Here is a 15,694-nt window from a genome sequence, read left to right on the forward strand (position 1 = left end):
TAGACGAGCTGCGGCCAGAGCCTGCAGCTTGCTTCAGGAGTGACCACCATTGCTTGTTTCGCAGTGATCCATGTTTGAGCCGACTCGGATGCGGGCAGATTCTGCCTGCTTTGCGAGACGAAGGCAATTGGCAGAGGCTCGGACTTTGGCATTGTAGTCAATGAGTTGCTGGTGGCAGGTGGGGTGTCTCCTGAGACGGTTCCATGCATTCTTCTTTGCCTGGGTAGCGGCTGAGCATTCCGGCGTCCACCAGGATGGATCTGTTGGTTTCGTCGAAAGTTCTTTGTGTGGAATGAAGCGATTCATGCCTTCCATGACAACAGCGGTTACTGATCTGCACGACGCCTCGGGGTCTTCTGATATATCCCAGTTTGCTGTTGAGTAGAAGTGCCGAAGCCGGCCCCAGACTACCTGAGCATACCTCCAAACGCGCCGTTTAGTCGGTGGTTCGCGGAGTGGGGTGGCATCAAAAGTGGCCACAACGGTGGCATGGTCTGATGCTCCAATGGGGTCCAGTACATTTACCACCACTGAGGTCTCCGAGAAGTCGCTGAGTATGAGGTCCAGGGTGTTCTCACCACGTGTCGGTTGAGTAACGTGCTGGTGGAGCCCGTGGAACGCAGAGAGTTCTTCCATGTATTCACCAGCCGGTGTAGTCTTCGTGCTGCATAGCCAGCTTTCATTATGAACATTTAAGTCCCCGGCTATCACGACGCTGTTCCCGAGGGATCGAGCTTGATCCATGACTGAGTCAAGATACTCAAGCAGAGAGACATCTTGTCCAGGGCACGACCCGGGTCGGTACACTGCACATACAACTACTTTCTGGCCATTGTCCAGGTGCAGGCGAAGCCAGATGACCTCATGGCCATGGCAGTTGATGTCACTCAGGTGGTCAAAGGAGAGGGAGTCCCGGACCCAGACTGCAACTCCGCCACCTTGAGCAGATCGGTCAAGTCGGAGGGGTGGGTGGAAGCCCGGCATGGAGGAGTCAGATAGTGAGGCTTTCTCCGGGGTGAGTTTAGTCTCTGTTACGATGGCGATGTCAGATCTGCTCCGTGCAACAGCATGCTGGATGGCTCCAAACTTTGACAGCAGCCCAAAAGCATTTGTCAGCAGGAGCTTCATTACTGGGTATGTCCTTGCGCAGCTGGTGTTCATTGGTGTTTGTGTGACTGAATCGCTCCAGCTGAGGCAGCCTCTTCCTCACTGTCCCTATCGCCTCTGCTGCCCACGTTGCCGGCGCCAGCTGCACCAGATGAGCTGTCACCCTGCGGCCGTTTGCGGTGTCGCCAGGCTCGAGCGTAAAGTGGTCGTGGCCAGAAGTTCGCAGCAGTGACTGTTTCTAATCCAGTGGCGTCGAGCGTCAATCGGGCTGAGACTTTCCCGTCTTCCGTGGTGTGCATGCTGCACTCATGGACTTTGACGGATTTGGCCACGGCCACAGATCGCTGCTGAGTGAACTCTGTCACTCGTTCCTCTGTGCAATCCGCGTGCAGATTTCCCACATACACGACTGCCTTCCTTGTTTGGTGGGGTTCTTTGGATACTAGTTTCCACGATTCATCAGCGATTGGGTCGAACGATGTTTTCTGGGGCTTGACTGGAGGGCGCCCAACAGTCTGAAAACTTTCGTCTTCCTCGCTCGAGATCTCACGATCACTGCCAGTGTCATCCACGTGTACGCGTTTGAAAGCGCTACGGTGTTCTCCTGCTGCTGCACCAGTGCACTTGGTGACCTGGTCTCTTCGCGTACGGCTACGAGATCCCTTCCGCCTCGTCGTACTCTGCATCTGGGGCTGTTGTTCAGCCGGAGGAGAGGTAACACTTGCCGTTGCAATGGCGGACTCCTTCATGGCGACAACTTCCTCTTTCAGTCCTGTTATCTGCATGACCAGTTCGTCAATCCTGTTTTTGAGACGGACCTCCCGGTTTGCAGATTCCGACACGAGCGCTGACAGCGTCTTGACCATTTCAAAGACGGACGATTCAATTTCAGGGATGGAGCTCAAAAGTTTTATTTCCGATTCCGTCAGGCTGCGAGTGGCAGTTCTGGCCGGCATAGCTACCTGTGTCTACCTACTAGTACTACCTAGACTATCTACTACTCACCACTCTTCTCTTCTACCCTGTAACTACCTCCAGACCGGCCGGCCTGGTGCCGGCTGGGCTGATAAATCGCACAAAAAACTACGGAGCTCGAAAAAGTCTAACTGTACTCTTCAGCTGTACATGTACATGTATTGTCACGTGATTGTTGCCAGGGTTTGAGCCAATCAGAGCGCTTACAGGCATGGCCTGAACCCCTGATCATTTTTTTATTTTTATTTTTTTCACTGACTGTTTTTTTTTTTCGATAGTGAGGAAAATGTTATCAACTCCAAAGCACGAAAAAGGCCAAAAACTAAACCAAGAACATATGCAATAACATGTTATTTATAAAGACAGGACAAGTGAATAATTAGTCAGTCCATTGTTCATGATGATCTCCGACGGTTACGTCGGCAAGCGAGCCTCCGCCACTGCCAAAGCAGCGTGGGCTCCGCAGGAGGGTGCAAATTTCAAACCAAAATTTAAACGCCTACAACCGCGAATGCACACGATACAGGATTTCAGAAGGCTGAAGGAAATCCTGCATCTAACAAATGCCATAACATGAGAGTAATGCTCACCCCTCTTCTCCGCCAACAGATGAGCAATTCGTTTGTACAGTGCTGTTGATGCCGGACCCATTCCGCCACTGGCTGACATGACCGCCGGAACAAAGGAGGCTTGCTCAACCTGCCTCACCCGCTCCTCATAGTGCCTTCTCTTTTCTTTTTCATGTCGCTGATACACAATAGTATGTGGTGCAGATCGATTTGAGCGTGAGTGAGGATTAAAAACCCGTATATCAATAAGTGTACGCTCAAAACGACTGCCCCACAAACCATTGGCAGCGACATCCAACCGGGCACGGTCTTCCACATTTGCGGTCCGGTAGCGAAGACGCTCCCCCGTCAGCGGTTGCAGCAAGGGCTCGATGGACACACTGGTGCACACCTCGTCCAGCAGCCGGGCCGTGACGTCCCGAATACCATTGTGTCTAATGGAGGGAAACCCTCCATAGGGGCACGACAGGGAATGCGCGACAGTTGCCTCTTGGCCGCAAGAGCAGTGTGACGGTACCCTGGCCGGTGTCCATCCGTAACGGAGGCAGAGTCCGTCCCAAAACTCTCCCTTTGTTAAATTAAAATGATATTTCTTAAGTGGACTGCACGTCAGCCAGCTCGACGACCCTTTCTCCTTCGCGACGTCTATGACATGTCGTAGCGACTCCGACGCACTGCCCGATATCGCGTCAAATTCCAGTTTCTGATGACGTCGAGAAGATGCCTTGGCGTCTCTCTTGGCCGATCTGATTAACACTACCGAGTCACCGATGGAGCCATCCCCTGACAAGATTCTCCGAGACAAAGGGCTGGTCATCCGAACCGACGAGTCGTATTGTTGGCATAGGGACACAGGGTTAATCAAACCGAGCCCACCCAGACGACACGGCAAAGCCATAAGCCGTCGGAGGGTGTCGCCTGGGGGTGCACGGCAAGTTAAGGCGGGAATCAGTTCAGACTTCACAATGTCCTCCAGCGGTTGGAACATGGGTTCGGGTACCTTCATGGTACGACAGAGGAACGCCCATCTACCCCTGAGGCCCATCACATACGCAGAATACGCAGCCTGCGGCTGGGTTTGTGCAAATACTGCTAGCTTCTTCAGTTCCCCCATCCATTCGTCCACCTTTGTTTTGATATAGCTTTGAAGAAAGCTGTCCCTTCCGATTGCTGCGCCAAGATATCGTGATCCCTCGTCCGTTATCATTACACCAGTGTCTCGAAACAATTCAGTCGCCTCCTGGTAACACCTTTCCTTGACGACAAGGACCGATTTCTTTGGGTTTACGTAATATCCATATGCCGGTCCTCTCTTGTCCATTATGTCCCACCATAGACGGAGTCTGCGAAGACGAGCAGCAGCGGATGAATCGTCCGCGAACCATGACTGCACCGCACCCGCCTCATCCGCCAAACGTATCAAGGGCATTATTCCCAACGCGTACATGTACATTGCAAGGGGATCACCCTGTGTTGTCCCTTCTTGCGACAGGATACTTTCACCGTCCACCGTCCCTGCCTGCCAGCTCTACTACGATATTATATGTCACGTACCCCCGCGCGCGCGCGCGCACGCGCACGGTTCTCCTGCGTTTGGGCTTGCTTTCCCTAGCTTGGTAGTTGGAAGTCAGTGGCTGTTTTAGGACTCTTAGATTATGTACAGAAAGTGGTGGACATCATGCAACTGCATTGTAAATAGAAAGGGTGGTTGTCAACTGACAACCGCATAATTTTTCGACATAATTAATAAAAGAATTTTCATCTAAAGAGTGAATAGCAACTAAATAGAGCGGTTGTCGGTTGACAAACCCCCTTTTATTTAGATTATGTATCTGAAGTAAACACAACGTAGAAATATCACAATTGTCTCTTGTGTATTATATCCGTCTGACGTCACCAGATCGTCACATGGTGCTGTGACCAAGATACGGATCATGCCGAACGCTGATTCAACTGGACGAATCGCAACCTGACGACGAAGAATCGCGAGGCTTTTCAGATGCAGGGACACAATGGAAACTGAACGACTTCAGAACAGCACTGAAGCGTTATGTTATCATGCAAGACGCCTTTCTGCGCCGCACAAACACAGGCGGTACTACAGCAGAAGATGCCACTCACTATTCTGCAGGTGCACTGGTGACAGGCGCATGCAAGTTCACCAGAAGGAAGCGGTCTGATGGTAACTGGAATGCCAGCAGTATGAGAGGGTATGCATTCTGCAGCGGATCTCACCTGGACAAGAGCTGCGCGAAATACACAACAGTAGCACAGCGGAAAGAATAACTGATTGAACAGAAGCGTTGCTTTGTGTGTCTGCGCACAGGGCACCGGTCAACTCAGTGTAAGGCCACCCGCAAGTGTAATGTTTGTTCTCGCATGGGTCACCAATCAGAGTCACCATCATGTCACGATCTGCCCTGAATCTCAACAGAAATCTGACAGCAGTACCAACATAGTAGCTGATCAGGCTGTGGCTGACGAGGTACCAGCATCTAGCGCAACAGCAGCTAGTGCAGCATCAACCAGTATCGCCATTGACCGTAAGATAGTCAGTCGTCTTGATCGGTGCAGATTTCCTCTGGGAGTTTATGACGGGGAGCACCAGAGGACTTCCGCCTGGACTACAGTTTCTGCCTACCACAGTCGGTTTTGTGGTGACTGGCCGAACCCGTCACTCCAAGCACTCAGCTACGTCGATGAGCAGCCATGCCAGCTATCGTTTCTCTAACTGATGCAACTTCCGACTCCTGTACCATCCCAGATCTGTGGGACCTAGACTGCGTTGACATCCAGGATTCAGGCAATCTTACTAACAACGACCTAGCCATTAGGCAATTCATCATTGTTCTACGATTTTGCCTGCCACCAATCGTCATGACCTGCGATACTGAGAAGGCCATTTTACAAATCAGTGCCAACCCAGCATACAGAGATGCGACACGATTTCTGTGGTTCGCCAACTCCGACAGTCCATCAGTCACCCCATCCAGCCTGTTCACGCTCATAAGCAGCCCATTTCTGCTTGGCGCGTCTATACAGCATCAATTGGCACAGCAAGATGACAAAACAGCTAGCAGTGGCTATTGGTGAGAACATTTTCTGCTGTGCCATTGGAGTGTGCACGATACACGAACCCTGCTCTTTTGTTGGCACCGCCTCTGTAACTTACTGCATAGGGTTTAAGGTGACCGTTGTCGGTTTACATGTACTCCAGTGATTACACCATGCATGCACTGAGTCTGTGCTGTACTGTGCATCCATAGGTGTTCGTTTGCGGTAGCGCAAGGTGACACGCAAGGTTGATGTATTGTGTTGTCCGCTGCTATTCGAAGCTCTCGGAGTCGGAAGCGTTACCTCTGTTTCCCCTGTTCCTCCCTGCGCGGAGTCTGTAGTTCTGGCTTGCAGTCACTGTTACATGCATGTTAGCAGTTGCATGTGTTTTGGTTTTCAGTTGTCTTTATTTGTTTTGTGTGGACGACAGTTCAATATTCTAGCAGTTGTTGCACTTCCTACATTTCGTAGTTGTCTGCGGTTGGTGTTCGAGAGAGCAAACTGTGTTCTTCTCCAGAGTGGAGTAAACCATTCGCTTGTGTCTGAGGAAAACCCTGTGTGTTGACAAAGTGGGTTGACTTGGCTGTAGAGTGAAAGTACCTCATGGTCCACAAAATCTTAGAACTAACTTAGGGTCTTCTGGCGTATGGTATATATGAGCAGCATGAGAGTGAAGTAAAAGACTATTAGCTCAAACATTCAGCCTTTCAAGAGTAGGTGTTTCATCACGGAATAGGTTCTGCAGTTCACTTACACACCGCAACAATGGACCAGCAGTGTCCAGCATACAATAGAGTCATGTGAATATGTACCGTATGCATACTCACAGCTGCAAGGCCAGCGCCCCGTGGCTGCTTGACTTCTCAATCGATATAAATATTCACAACAGTAAGACTCTGTGATCAATCAGGGCTGTGCTTCGAAGTAGTCACAAATGCCCCATGATCAGTCACAAAACTAAACTTGGCAACCAGTCACAGCTTCCACGGTGTCCCAAGACTAGTCACCAGAGATGACCGTAGTAAATCTGCAGGGAGTTTCATAATCTGTTCATTGCAGAGTCCACTATACTATGATTCAAGCGGGGGGTAGCGTTCCTGCGGATGCGGAAAACTTGGCTGGAACCCGAGTGTCACGTGAACCCTGATTTTTAAGACTTTTATTATTTATTTTACGATGAGCCTATTAGTATATAATAAATGTAGAGCCGAAGGATTTATTGCAATTACACACCAGTATAAAAACCGAGGTCCCCCGAGGTCCCCCTGGTGTGTAATTGCTCTACATTTATTATACATATGTTGACCTTCACTTTCCCTAAAGAGGAGTATTTTATAAACAGTATTTATTGGCCTTAGTGGTATTTTATAAACAGTATATATCGGCCCAAAAGCGAATAAATACTGTTTATAAAATACCACTAGGCCAATAAATACTGTTTATAAAATACTCCTTTTTAGGGAAAAGTGCAGTGCTGCATGGAAAAGTACAGTGGTATTTATTGAGTCAAGCAAATTTATTTGAATTTGATACTGTTGATGGTGTGGTCACTAATGAGTGTGGGTATTTATCAAAGGTCAATATATTACGCGATACAGGCTCAGAACACACTTTTCGTCTAGTTGGCATATCAGGGATATAGGGCGGAGCAGCCCATATCCCCAATTATGACATGCGAGTAATAGTGAAATACGATTGGCGTATTGTGCTGGACTGACTGCGGTAATGTAAAGCTAAAATCAAGCAGTCAGTTTGCCCTTAGCATGGCCACATCCGTGGAAAGGCAACATGCCGGCTAATCTCCCTGAGAAGTTGAGTGGTTATCAGCAGGCGATGACGCTGTGTCGATGATGACCTGTTGATGCCCGACAGAAACCTTGAGAGGAGAGTCATTGGGCCCGACGGGTAGGTAAAGCCAACTTCTACATGAAGTTTGCGGATGGCCGACATGGACAGATCGGGGCTGAAAAGTTCTGAACAACTCGGTAGCAAAATAACACAAAAAGTAAAAAGTCATCACCTGGCAATGGATTCCAGGCATGCCCTTGACAGAACTGGAAGTAACGGGTATCGGCGGAAAAATATTTCCGGCTGGTGCCAGTGCTGCTAGCTGCAGCACGGAGTCCGTCACCTGAGAGTTGGCAAGACTGGATGATCTGGCTCAGGTGCTGCTTCCGGAGCCCTCGATGGTTCAAACACCATCGGCGCAGGCCACGTTTTTTGGCGCCGACGATTTGTTCGTCCACCAAAAGTCGAAACAAATGTTTCTCACTTGAACACTCCGTAGAGCTGCCGCTGTTGTGCCAAGGCCCATTGGCGCATGGTGTGTATACTCCAAATCTACATGTATGATGATGGGTCACTGCTGACGTTTCTGCTCTTGGACAGTGCAACGCCGCATGGAGATATGTTGTGGCTCCACGCTAGTGTGAGTCCATGGAATACTAAAACACAATAGGCGCGGCGCAGCTAACGCCCACTTGGATGAATCGGAGTGGTGGCGAGTGCATTCTCCTTCCTCGGTGAACACTGCTGGTCACCCTGTTTGATGATCCACAAAACACCATCGGTGCAGGCCGCGTTTTTCGGAACCAGCCATTTACTTGTCCACCAACAATTGAAATTAATGTTTCTCACTTAAACACTCTGTAGAGCTGTCGCTGTCGTGACAAGGCCGTGTATACTCCAAGTCTACATGTAGGATGAAGAGTAACAGTTACTGCTGATAATGAAGTTTGCGCTCGTGGACAATGCAACGCTGTGTGAAGTAAATTGTGGCTCCACAATCGCTCTGAATGCTAATGTATGTCCATGGAATACTAAAACACAATAGGCGCGGTGCAGCTAACGCCCAACGTGGATGAAACGGACAACAGCAGCGGCTAGAGCGTTCTCCTTCCTCGGTGAACACTGCTACAAGACATTATGCTTGATGATTCACCAAACACCATCGTTGGAGGCCAAGTTTTCCGGCACCAGCGAGTTGTTCGTCCACCAACTAACTTTGAGTCTTTCTTCAACACTTCGTAGAGCCGCCGCGCAAGGCCTTTCCTTCGCGTTAGGGTAGCGATCCTTCCTAGATGATATCGCTATTCATTGTTACTTTTTACTACAATGAGTAGTGTTTCTCCGAAAATAAAGTCAGCTGCCTGGGCATTACACGCCATTAGGCATTAGTAGTACTGCCTAGCCTAGGCGGCCTAGCGCCTGGACTTGTAAAAATCAATTTTGCAAGTCTTCAATCATGTTTGCATGTACGCGCTATCCAGCCATGTGGCTTGACGTGAAAGGTAGCGCGAGTCGACTAGTCGCAGAGCTACGCGCTCGCGGACGTGTCTGACACGTGAAACGAAAAGATTTTTTTGGCGGGTAGTCGGCAAAAATTAAGTGACGGTCCCGGGCCTGGCCTTAGCCCGGCTTAGGCTTTACAGTTTACTGCTTTAGTCCTTCGCTTTTGTTTGTCCCCAGTGCTCTCCGTTGCTATGCGTATCGAAGGGGCCGTGACGTCACACTTAACAGCCCCACGTACTACTAGTACAGTCGACCTACCCTTATAACGATATTTACGTCAAACCAAGAAATATTGTTATAAGGGTAATATTGTTATAGGGGTAACTGGTTCACTTCATACACATACGTCATAATACATGGATTTTATTCATTTTTTACACTCTTCATAGCATAAAAAACTGACGCACATGCACATTATGTACACAGCAGCAAGGTGCCCCCATTGCATTTCGTCATTTCCCAGCAACTAACTTTACTTATCAAGTGAAGCTTGCCCTACCTGGATAGTCGGCTCTACATATTCCTTGCTAGATATTGTTATAAAATGGAAAATGTTGATTGGTCAACCCATTTTATATCCTTATAGGGGTAATATCGTTATAGCAATATTGTTATAGAGGTTAGGCCTTGACGGATTATGCTAATATTTTCGTGAAATTATGCTTTTCGCATTGCTGAAAAAATTGCAGAATTATGCTATTTTTATGCTAAAAGTTATCATATTGTGCCGCATTATGCTCACATATGCTGCTAATGCATAATGGTTCTGTGCAAAATAACAGGGGAATTTTTTTGTAGAGGGCGTTGTACTGTAGTAGCAAAAGTTCAACGGGGTCAACGCACCGTCCGACCTAGCTACGACCATCACTGATTGTAGTGGACTGGACATGTTATCAAGGGAGTCGTAAACCTACGACTTCCTGGTGCATCTACTTGTACTTGTACTTGTAGAACATGTACAACTGTATGGAATTTGATGCGAACAGGCGGATTATTACAATTTTATGCGATTCGTATGCAATTTGCCTCGAATTATGCGATTATTCGATTTTGGTAGGAATTATGCGAAAAATTATGCTAGCATAATCCGTCAAGGCCTAATAGAGGTAAGGCATTGTATACACAAGTCAATGGAGTGATTTGGTTTGGAAGAAAAATATCGTTATAAGGGTAATATCGTTATATAGGTTATCGTTATAAGGGTAGGTCGACTGTACTAGTACCAAGAGTACATAACCCCCCAGAGTGTGCAACTCCACTGTAGTGTTTCGTACTTTAGTCTAACCAGACCAACCAGAGAGCCAAGACATTAGTTCTAACTGTTGTACTCCGATAAGACAAAGAACCTAGAACACATGCAATCTACTAGATATAATACATACTGGCTAAAGTGGGAAGGAGGAATGGAATGCTAGATCATGTAAGTGGATCATGATGATGGGAATGATAATATCGGAATGCAAGTATGCATGGGCTACATGCATCTAGTCACATGACACTACACCTCCCTTTCTTTGAGGTCGTAAGAGCAAATATGGCAGTAGATTAAGAAGATGGAGAAGATACCTAACTGGACGAATTTGAAAATGAAAACAATAAGACCGTTGCAGAAGGGATCCATTACAGAGTTCTAAAAGCACTAGTCTGTCCGAGGGAGTATTCTAGTATAGTGCATTGTACATGTATATCCTCTCCTCTTACAAAGAAAAGACCTAAGGGTGTACAGAGGACACACAGGCACATGCAAGCCATTAGAAAAGAGAACGAGCAAGAGAGGGAGAGACAGAAGAGTGGAGTATTTTGTTTGGAGAGACCAAAGTTAGAAGCGATCGGGAGCGTGAACGACACGGCCGCGAGCCGTGACATACTTATCAGGCTGGTCTTGAGCTGGAGGGGTCGATGGCAAGTTGGGAACTGCAGGACACGGCGGAGTAGAAGGTTGACTGGCTGGGGGATCAGGATCGGTAGTAGCGGCAGAGTGACCAGCAGGCGGCAACTGTTGCGGCGTTGGCATTGGGACAATGTGCCGCCGGTTGCGTCTGAACTGGCCCGATGGGGTTGCTACGATGTAGGAGCGCAAGGCTGGTTGGCTCATCACGTGGCCAGACTCTTCACGATCAGGTAGATACACAGGCTGTTGGGGACACAGAGACGGCAGTGTCCGGGCTGCATGGCGACTGGCATGGTTGGTGCTTTGGCGATCCTTTAAGCGCTGATCCGCGGCACGCAGGTCGCTCTTATCGACTGGATGCGACTGTCGCTGTGTTGGAGAGAGAGGTAAGAGTGACTGCAGCTGGCGGTTCATCAGAAGCTGGGCTGGACTCTTACCATTCTCCAAGGGAGTGTTGCGGTACGCGAGTAGTGCGAGGTGCCAATCAGTGCCCTGACGGAACAGACTTTTGACCGTGCGAACAGCACGCTCGGCCATGCCATTGGCTTGCGGATAGAGAGGGCTACTGGTGACGTGGCGGAAGCCATAGGTGGATGCAAACTGGGCAAATTCAGCACTGGTGAATTGCGGTCCGTTGTCGGTCGTTAGAGAGTCAGGGATGCCATGGCGAGCGAACAGTGACTTGAAATGGCTGACTGTAAGAGCTGTGGAGAGCGAGGGCATGTCGAGGACCTCGATGAACCGAGAATAGTAGTCGATGACGAGGAGGTGGTTGCGACCGTCGATGGTGAAGAAGTCTGCGGCCAGATGTTGCCAAGGAAACTCTGGGAGTGGAGTTGAGAGAAGAGGCTCGGGTGGCTGAGAGCGGTGTCGACTGCATTCTTCACATGTTTGGACAAGAGTAGCTATGTCCGACGAGAGCGATGGCCACCATACGGAAGTGCGAGCCAGGCGTCGGCACTTGGTGATGCCTTGATGACCCTGGTGAAGGCGAGCCAGGATTTCTTGCTGGTGAGCGGGAGGTATGTAGAGACGCTGATCATACAGAATCAAGCCGTCGTCCGTGAGGCTGAAATGTGCGCTGTGCTCTATAAGAAACTGCACTACGGGAGGAGCATCGCTAGGAGCAGGCCAGCCGTGCTGCAGGTACTCGATGATGTGAGCACAGCTATCGTCGTCGCTTTGCCATGCTGAAACCTCTTCCAGGCGTTGCGCAGTGGCAGGCAGAGCCTCAGTGACGTACGACACCATAGCAGCGGTCTCAGCCTCCAGTGTGGCAGTGGCGTCGGCATCTGTGCTGCGCAGAGGAGCTCGAGACAGAGCGTCGGCAATTGCGAGTTGTTTGCCAGGAGTGTGGATAATACTGTAATCGAATCGAAGTAGCCGTAGACGAAACCGGAGGACCCGCGGAGGGAGGTCGTCAAGAGCACGGGTACCGAGCAGAGGGATGAGTGGCTTGTGGTCCGTCTCAATGGTGAATGGCATGCCGAGGAGGTAGTGTGAGAGCCGGTCGCAGGCCCACGTTGCAGCCAGAGCCTCCTTCTCGATTTGCGAATAGCGTGTTTCCGCTGGTGTGAGAGAGCGAGACAAATAAGCTACAGGACGGACGGACGCGTCGGGCTGGCGTTGTAGAAGCACTGCACCCAGGCCAAAGGAAGATGCATCAGCAGATACTGTGGTGTGGTAGTTGGGAGAGTACTTGGCCAGGACGGGCTCGTTACTCAGTGACGTCTTGATGCGGTCGAACGCGGCACACTGCTCAGCACCCCACTGCCACGGGGTGCCTTTGACGAGGAGAGACCTGAGAGGTTGCGTGATGGAGGCCAAGTCCGGAATGAACTTGCCTAGGTGGTTGGCCATGCCGAGCAGACGCCGGACGGAATGGACATCGGAGCAGGGAGAGAGCTCCTGGATTGCGTGGATCTTGTCTGGATCTGGACGGATGCCACAGCCATCAATCACGTGGCCCAGGAACTTGATCGAGGTGGCATGAAATTGACACTTCTCGCTGTTGAGCGTGACACCGGCGGATTGAAGACGGGCCAGAGCTGGTCGAAGGTTGTCGACCTCCTCCTCGAGGGTGGAGCCGAATGTGAGGACGTCGTCCATCATGCAGATGTTGCCAGGGAGGTCGCTGAGCAGATCTGACATCTGTTTCTGAAAATACTCGGGTGCCGAGGAGATGCCAAAGGGGAGCCGCGTGTAGCAGAATCTGCCGATGGGCGTGATGAAGGTGGTTAGTAGCTGCGACTCCGGCGCCAACGGAATTTGGTGAAACCCGCTGTTAGCGTCCAGCTTGGAGAATACCTTGGCATCACCGAGGCGAGCGAGGAGATGGTCCGTGGTAGGGAGAATGTGCCGTTCGCGCTTGACGGCTTTGTTGAGCCGTGTGAAGTCACCGCAGATGCGCACGCTGCCGTTTGGTTTTGGAACAACGACCATGCCGGCACACCAATCGGTCGGTTCGGACACTGGGCGAATGACGCCAGCGGCTTCCATGCGACGGAGGGCTTCAATAACCTTCGATTCCATGGGCAGAGCAACTCGCCGAGGAGTGGAGAGCGAGTATGGAGGAGCCTCATCGCGAAGTTGAATGGTGTGGAGAGGACCGAAGGTACCTAGGCCCGAGAACAGGTCAGGAAACTCAGCGGCAACAGGAGAGCGAGAGTCTGAAGCTGAGTCACCAGAGGTAGAGGTGGTCTCCAGGACGTTAGCAGGAGCAGGCAGGATGCCGAGTGCCTCAATGGCTGGACGTCCGAGCAGTGGAAGCTTGAGGTCGCGGACCACGTACACCTGGGTGGGCACGGAGTGAGACTGAGATGAGTGAGCTGTGCGCAGGTCAGCTGTAAACCGGCCACAAACATTGAGGCTTGTGTTGTCTGGGCCCCGGAGAGTACGGTTCGATGGGGCGAGCGAGATAGGCAAGTCCAGGGACGTGAACACTGTAGCTGGTATAGCAGTGACATCCGCGCCCGTGTCGACCTTCATAGTTATGGCCTTGCCGTGCAGAAGCATAGGGAGATTCCAGCCTGTGCCATGGGTCAGGGTACCCAGAAATGCGTCAGCAGAACTCACTGCCGAGCTAGAGAAATCACTGTGGCTGGAGAGAGAATGGACACCTGTGCCCCGCGGGGACTGATGAGTGCCCTGTCGTGCAGAAGAACCGGAGGAACCAGATGGTGGCGAAGAGCGGCACACTCGTTGAAAGTGGCCTGTCTTGCCACACCCTTTGCAGGTTACACGACTTGCAGGACATCGTGCGCGGGGATGTGACTCGTATCCGCACCAAGGACAAGAATCAGATGATGGAGTCGAGTGGCGCGAGGAGCTGGGAGCATCACGCAGCGGAGGACGATCGCGACTAGAACGCAGCCGCCCCTGATCCTGGCGGACAGCAAACAACGACTGATCAGCTGCTGCACGTACCGTCGTTTGTTGCTCCTTGATGGCAGCGCTTTGGCGAGCGTGAGCCAGCGCCTTCTCCAGCGTCATATCCGAATCCATTTGCAGGCGTTCAGAAAGACGTGCATCTGCTAACCCTGCGATCAACCGGTCCCGGAGCATCTCATCGTGCATGGCCTTGAAGTTGCACCTGTCTGCCAAGCGGTAGAGATCGTTTACGAATGCATCTAGTGACTCCGTGGGCTGTTGGGTGCGCTGATGGAAACATGCACGTTCGTACACATAATTTCTCTTCTTGCCGAAGTGGGCAGTGAAACGCTCAGTGACTGTGGTAAATTTACTCACGTCATCCTCAGGTAGATGGAAACTGTCCAGTAGGTCGTCAGCTTGCTCGCCCATCGTGTAGAGGAGGGAGTTCACCTGGACCGACTCCGGTTGGGTGTGAAGACCAGACGCCTGACGATAGCGGTTAAAACGACGCAGCCAGCGGTCCCACTGATCTGCAGCCTGGAAATTGAATGATGATGGAGGGGACACCTGTGAGAGGTGAACCATCCCCGGAAGAGAAACCTGGGCGGGCTCGGGCGCCGAAGAAGACGTAGAAGGCGCTCCACCGGAGGAGCTACCTGAACCACCATTGCTGCCTCCGCCACCGGCGGGGGAAGATCCGCGGGAAGCGGGTTGAACCGAGCTGGGGTCCGAAGAAGACATGGCTTCTGGACCGCTGCCACCATGTAGTGTTTCGTACTTTAGTCTAACCAGACCAACCAGAGAGCCAAGACATTAGTTCTAACTGTTGTACTCCGATAAGACAAAGAACCTAGAACACATGCAATCTACTAGATATAATACATACTGGCTAAAGTGGGAAGGAGGAATGGAATGCTAGATCATGTAAGTGGATCATGATGATGGGAATGATAATATCGGAATGCAAGTATGCATGGGCTACATGCATCTAGTCACATGACACTACATCCACTATGGGTGCTGTCCCGACAGAATTTCAAGTTGACGTCATTTTGATGATGCAATGCGCACTGTACACGGATTATCAGACGAATCCGGAACCTGTGGTTGACCGAAGCCGATCGATCCTGTACAAATTATTGCAAAGAAAAACGTGTGATGCGTTGACACCCGTACACATGTTGTAAATCACTGCTGCAAGGAGCATTGCGTCATAAATAATGACGTCAACTTGAAATTCTGTCGGGACAACAGGGTATGTGGGAGTTGCACACTCTGGGGGGTTATGTACTCTTGCTAGTACTAGTAGTAGTAGTCATGGTAGTACTAGTAGTACTGTACTCAATGGTACTTCCTAGATGAGGCTGAGGCCTCGAGGCCTACAAAAACACTACACGGTCACATGCAGGGTGCACCAGGTGCACAGTCTAGTCTA

General features: G+C 50.6%; 1 protein-coding gene across 1 annotated transcript; it reads right to left on the reverse strand.

The window, feature by feature from the left end:
* Positions 1-10,815: 10,815 nt before the first annotated feature.
* Positions 10,816-15,000, reverse strand: LOC135810520 (uncharacterized protein K02A2.6-like). The gene has a single exon (XM_065324012.1). It carries the CDS (start codon positions 14,998-15,000, stop codon positions 10,816-10,818), a length of 4,185 nt encoding a protein of 1,394 aa, XP_065180084.1.
* Between the last annotated feature and the right edge of the window lie 694 nt (positions 15,001-15,694).

This window comes from Sycon ciliatum, chromosome 2 (assembly GCF_964019385.1).
Source record: "Sycon ciliatum chromosome 2, ocSycCili1.1, whole genome shotgun sequence".
Taxonomy (NCBI): domain Eukaryota; kingdom Metazoa; phylum Porifera; class Calcarea; order Leucosolenida; family Sycettidae; genus Sycon; species Sycon ciliatum.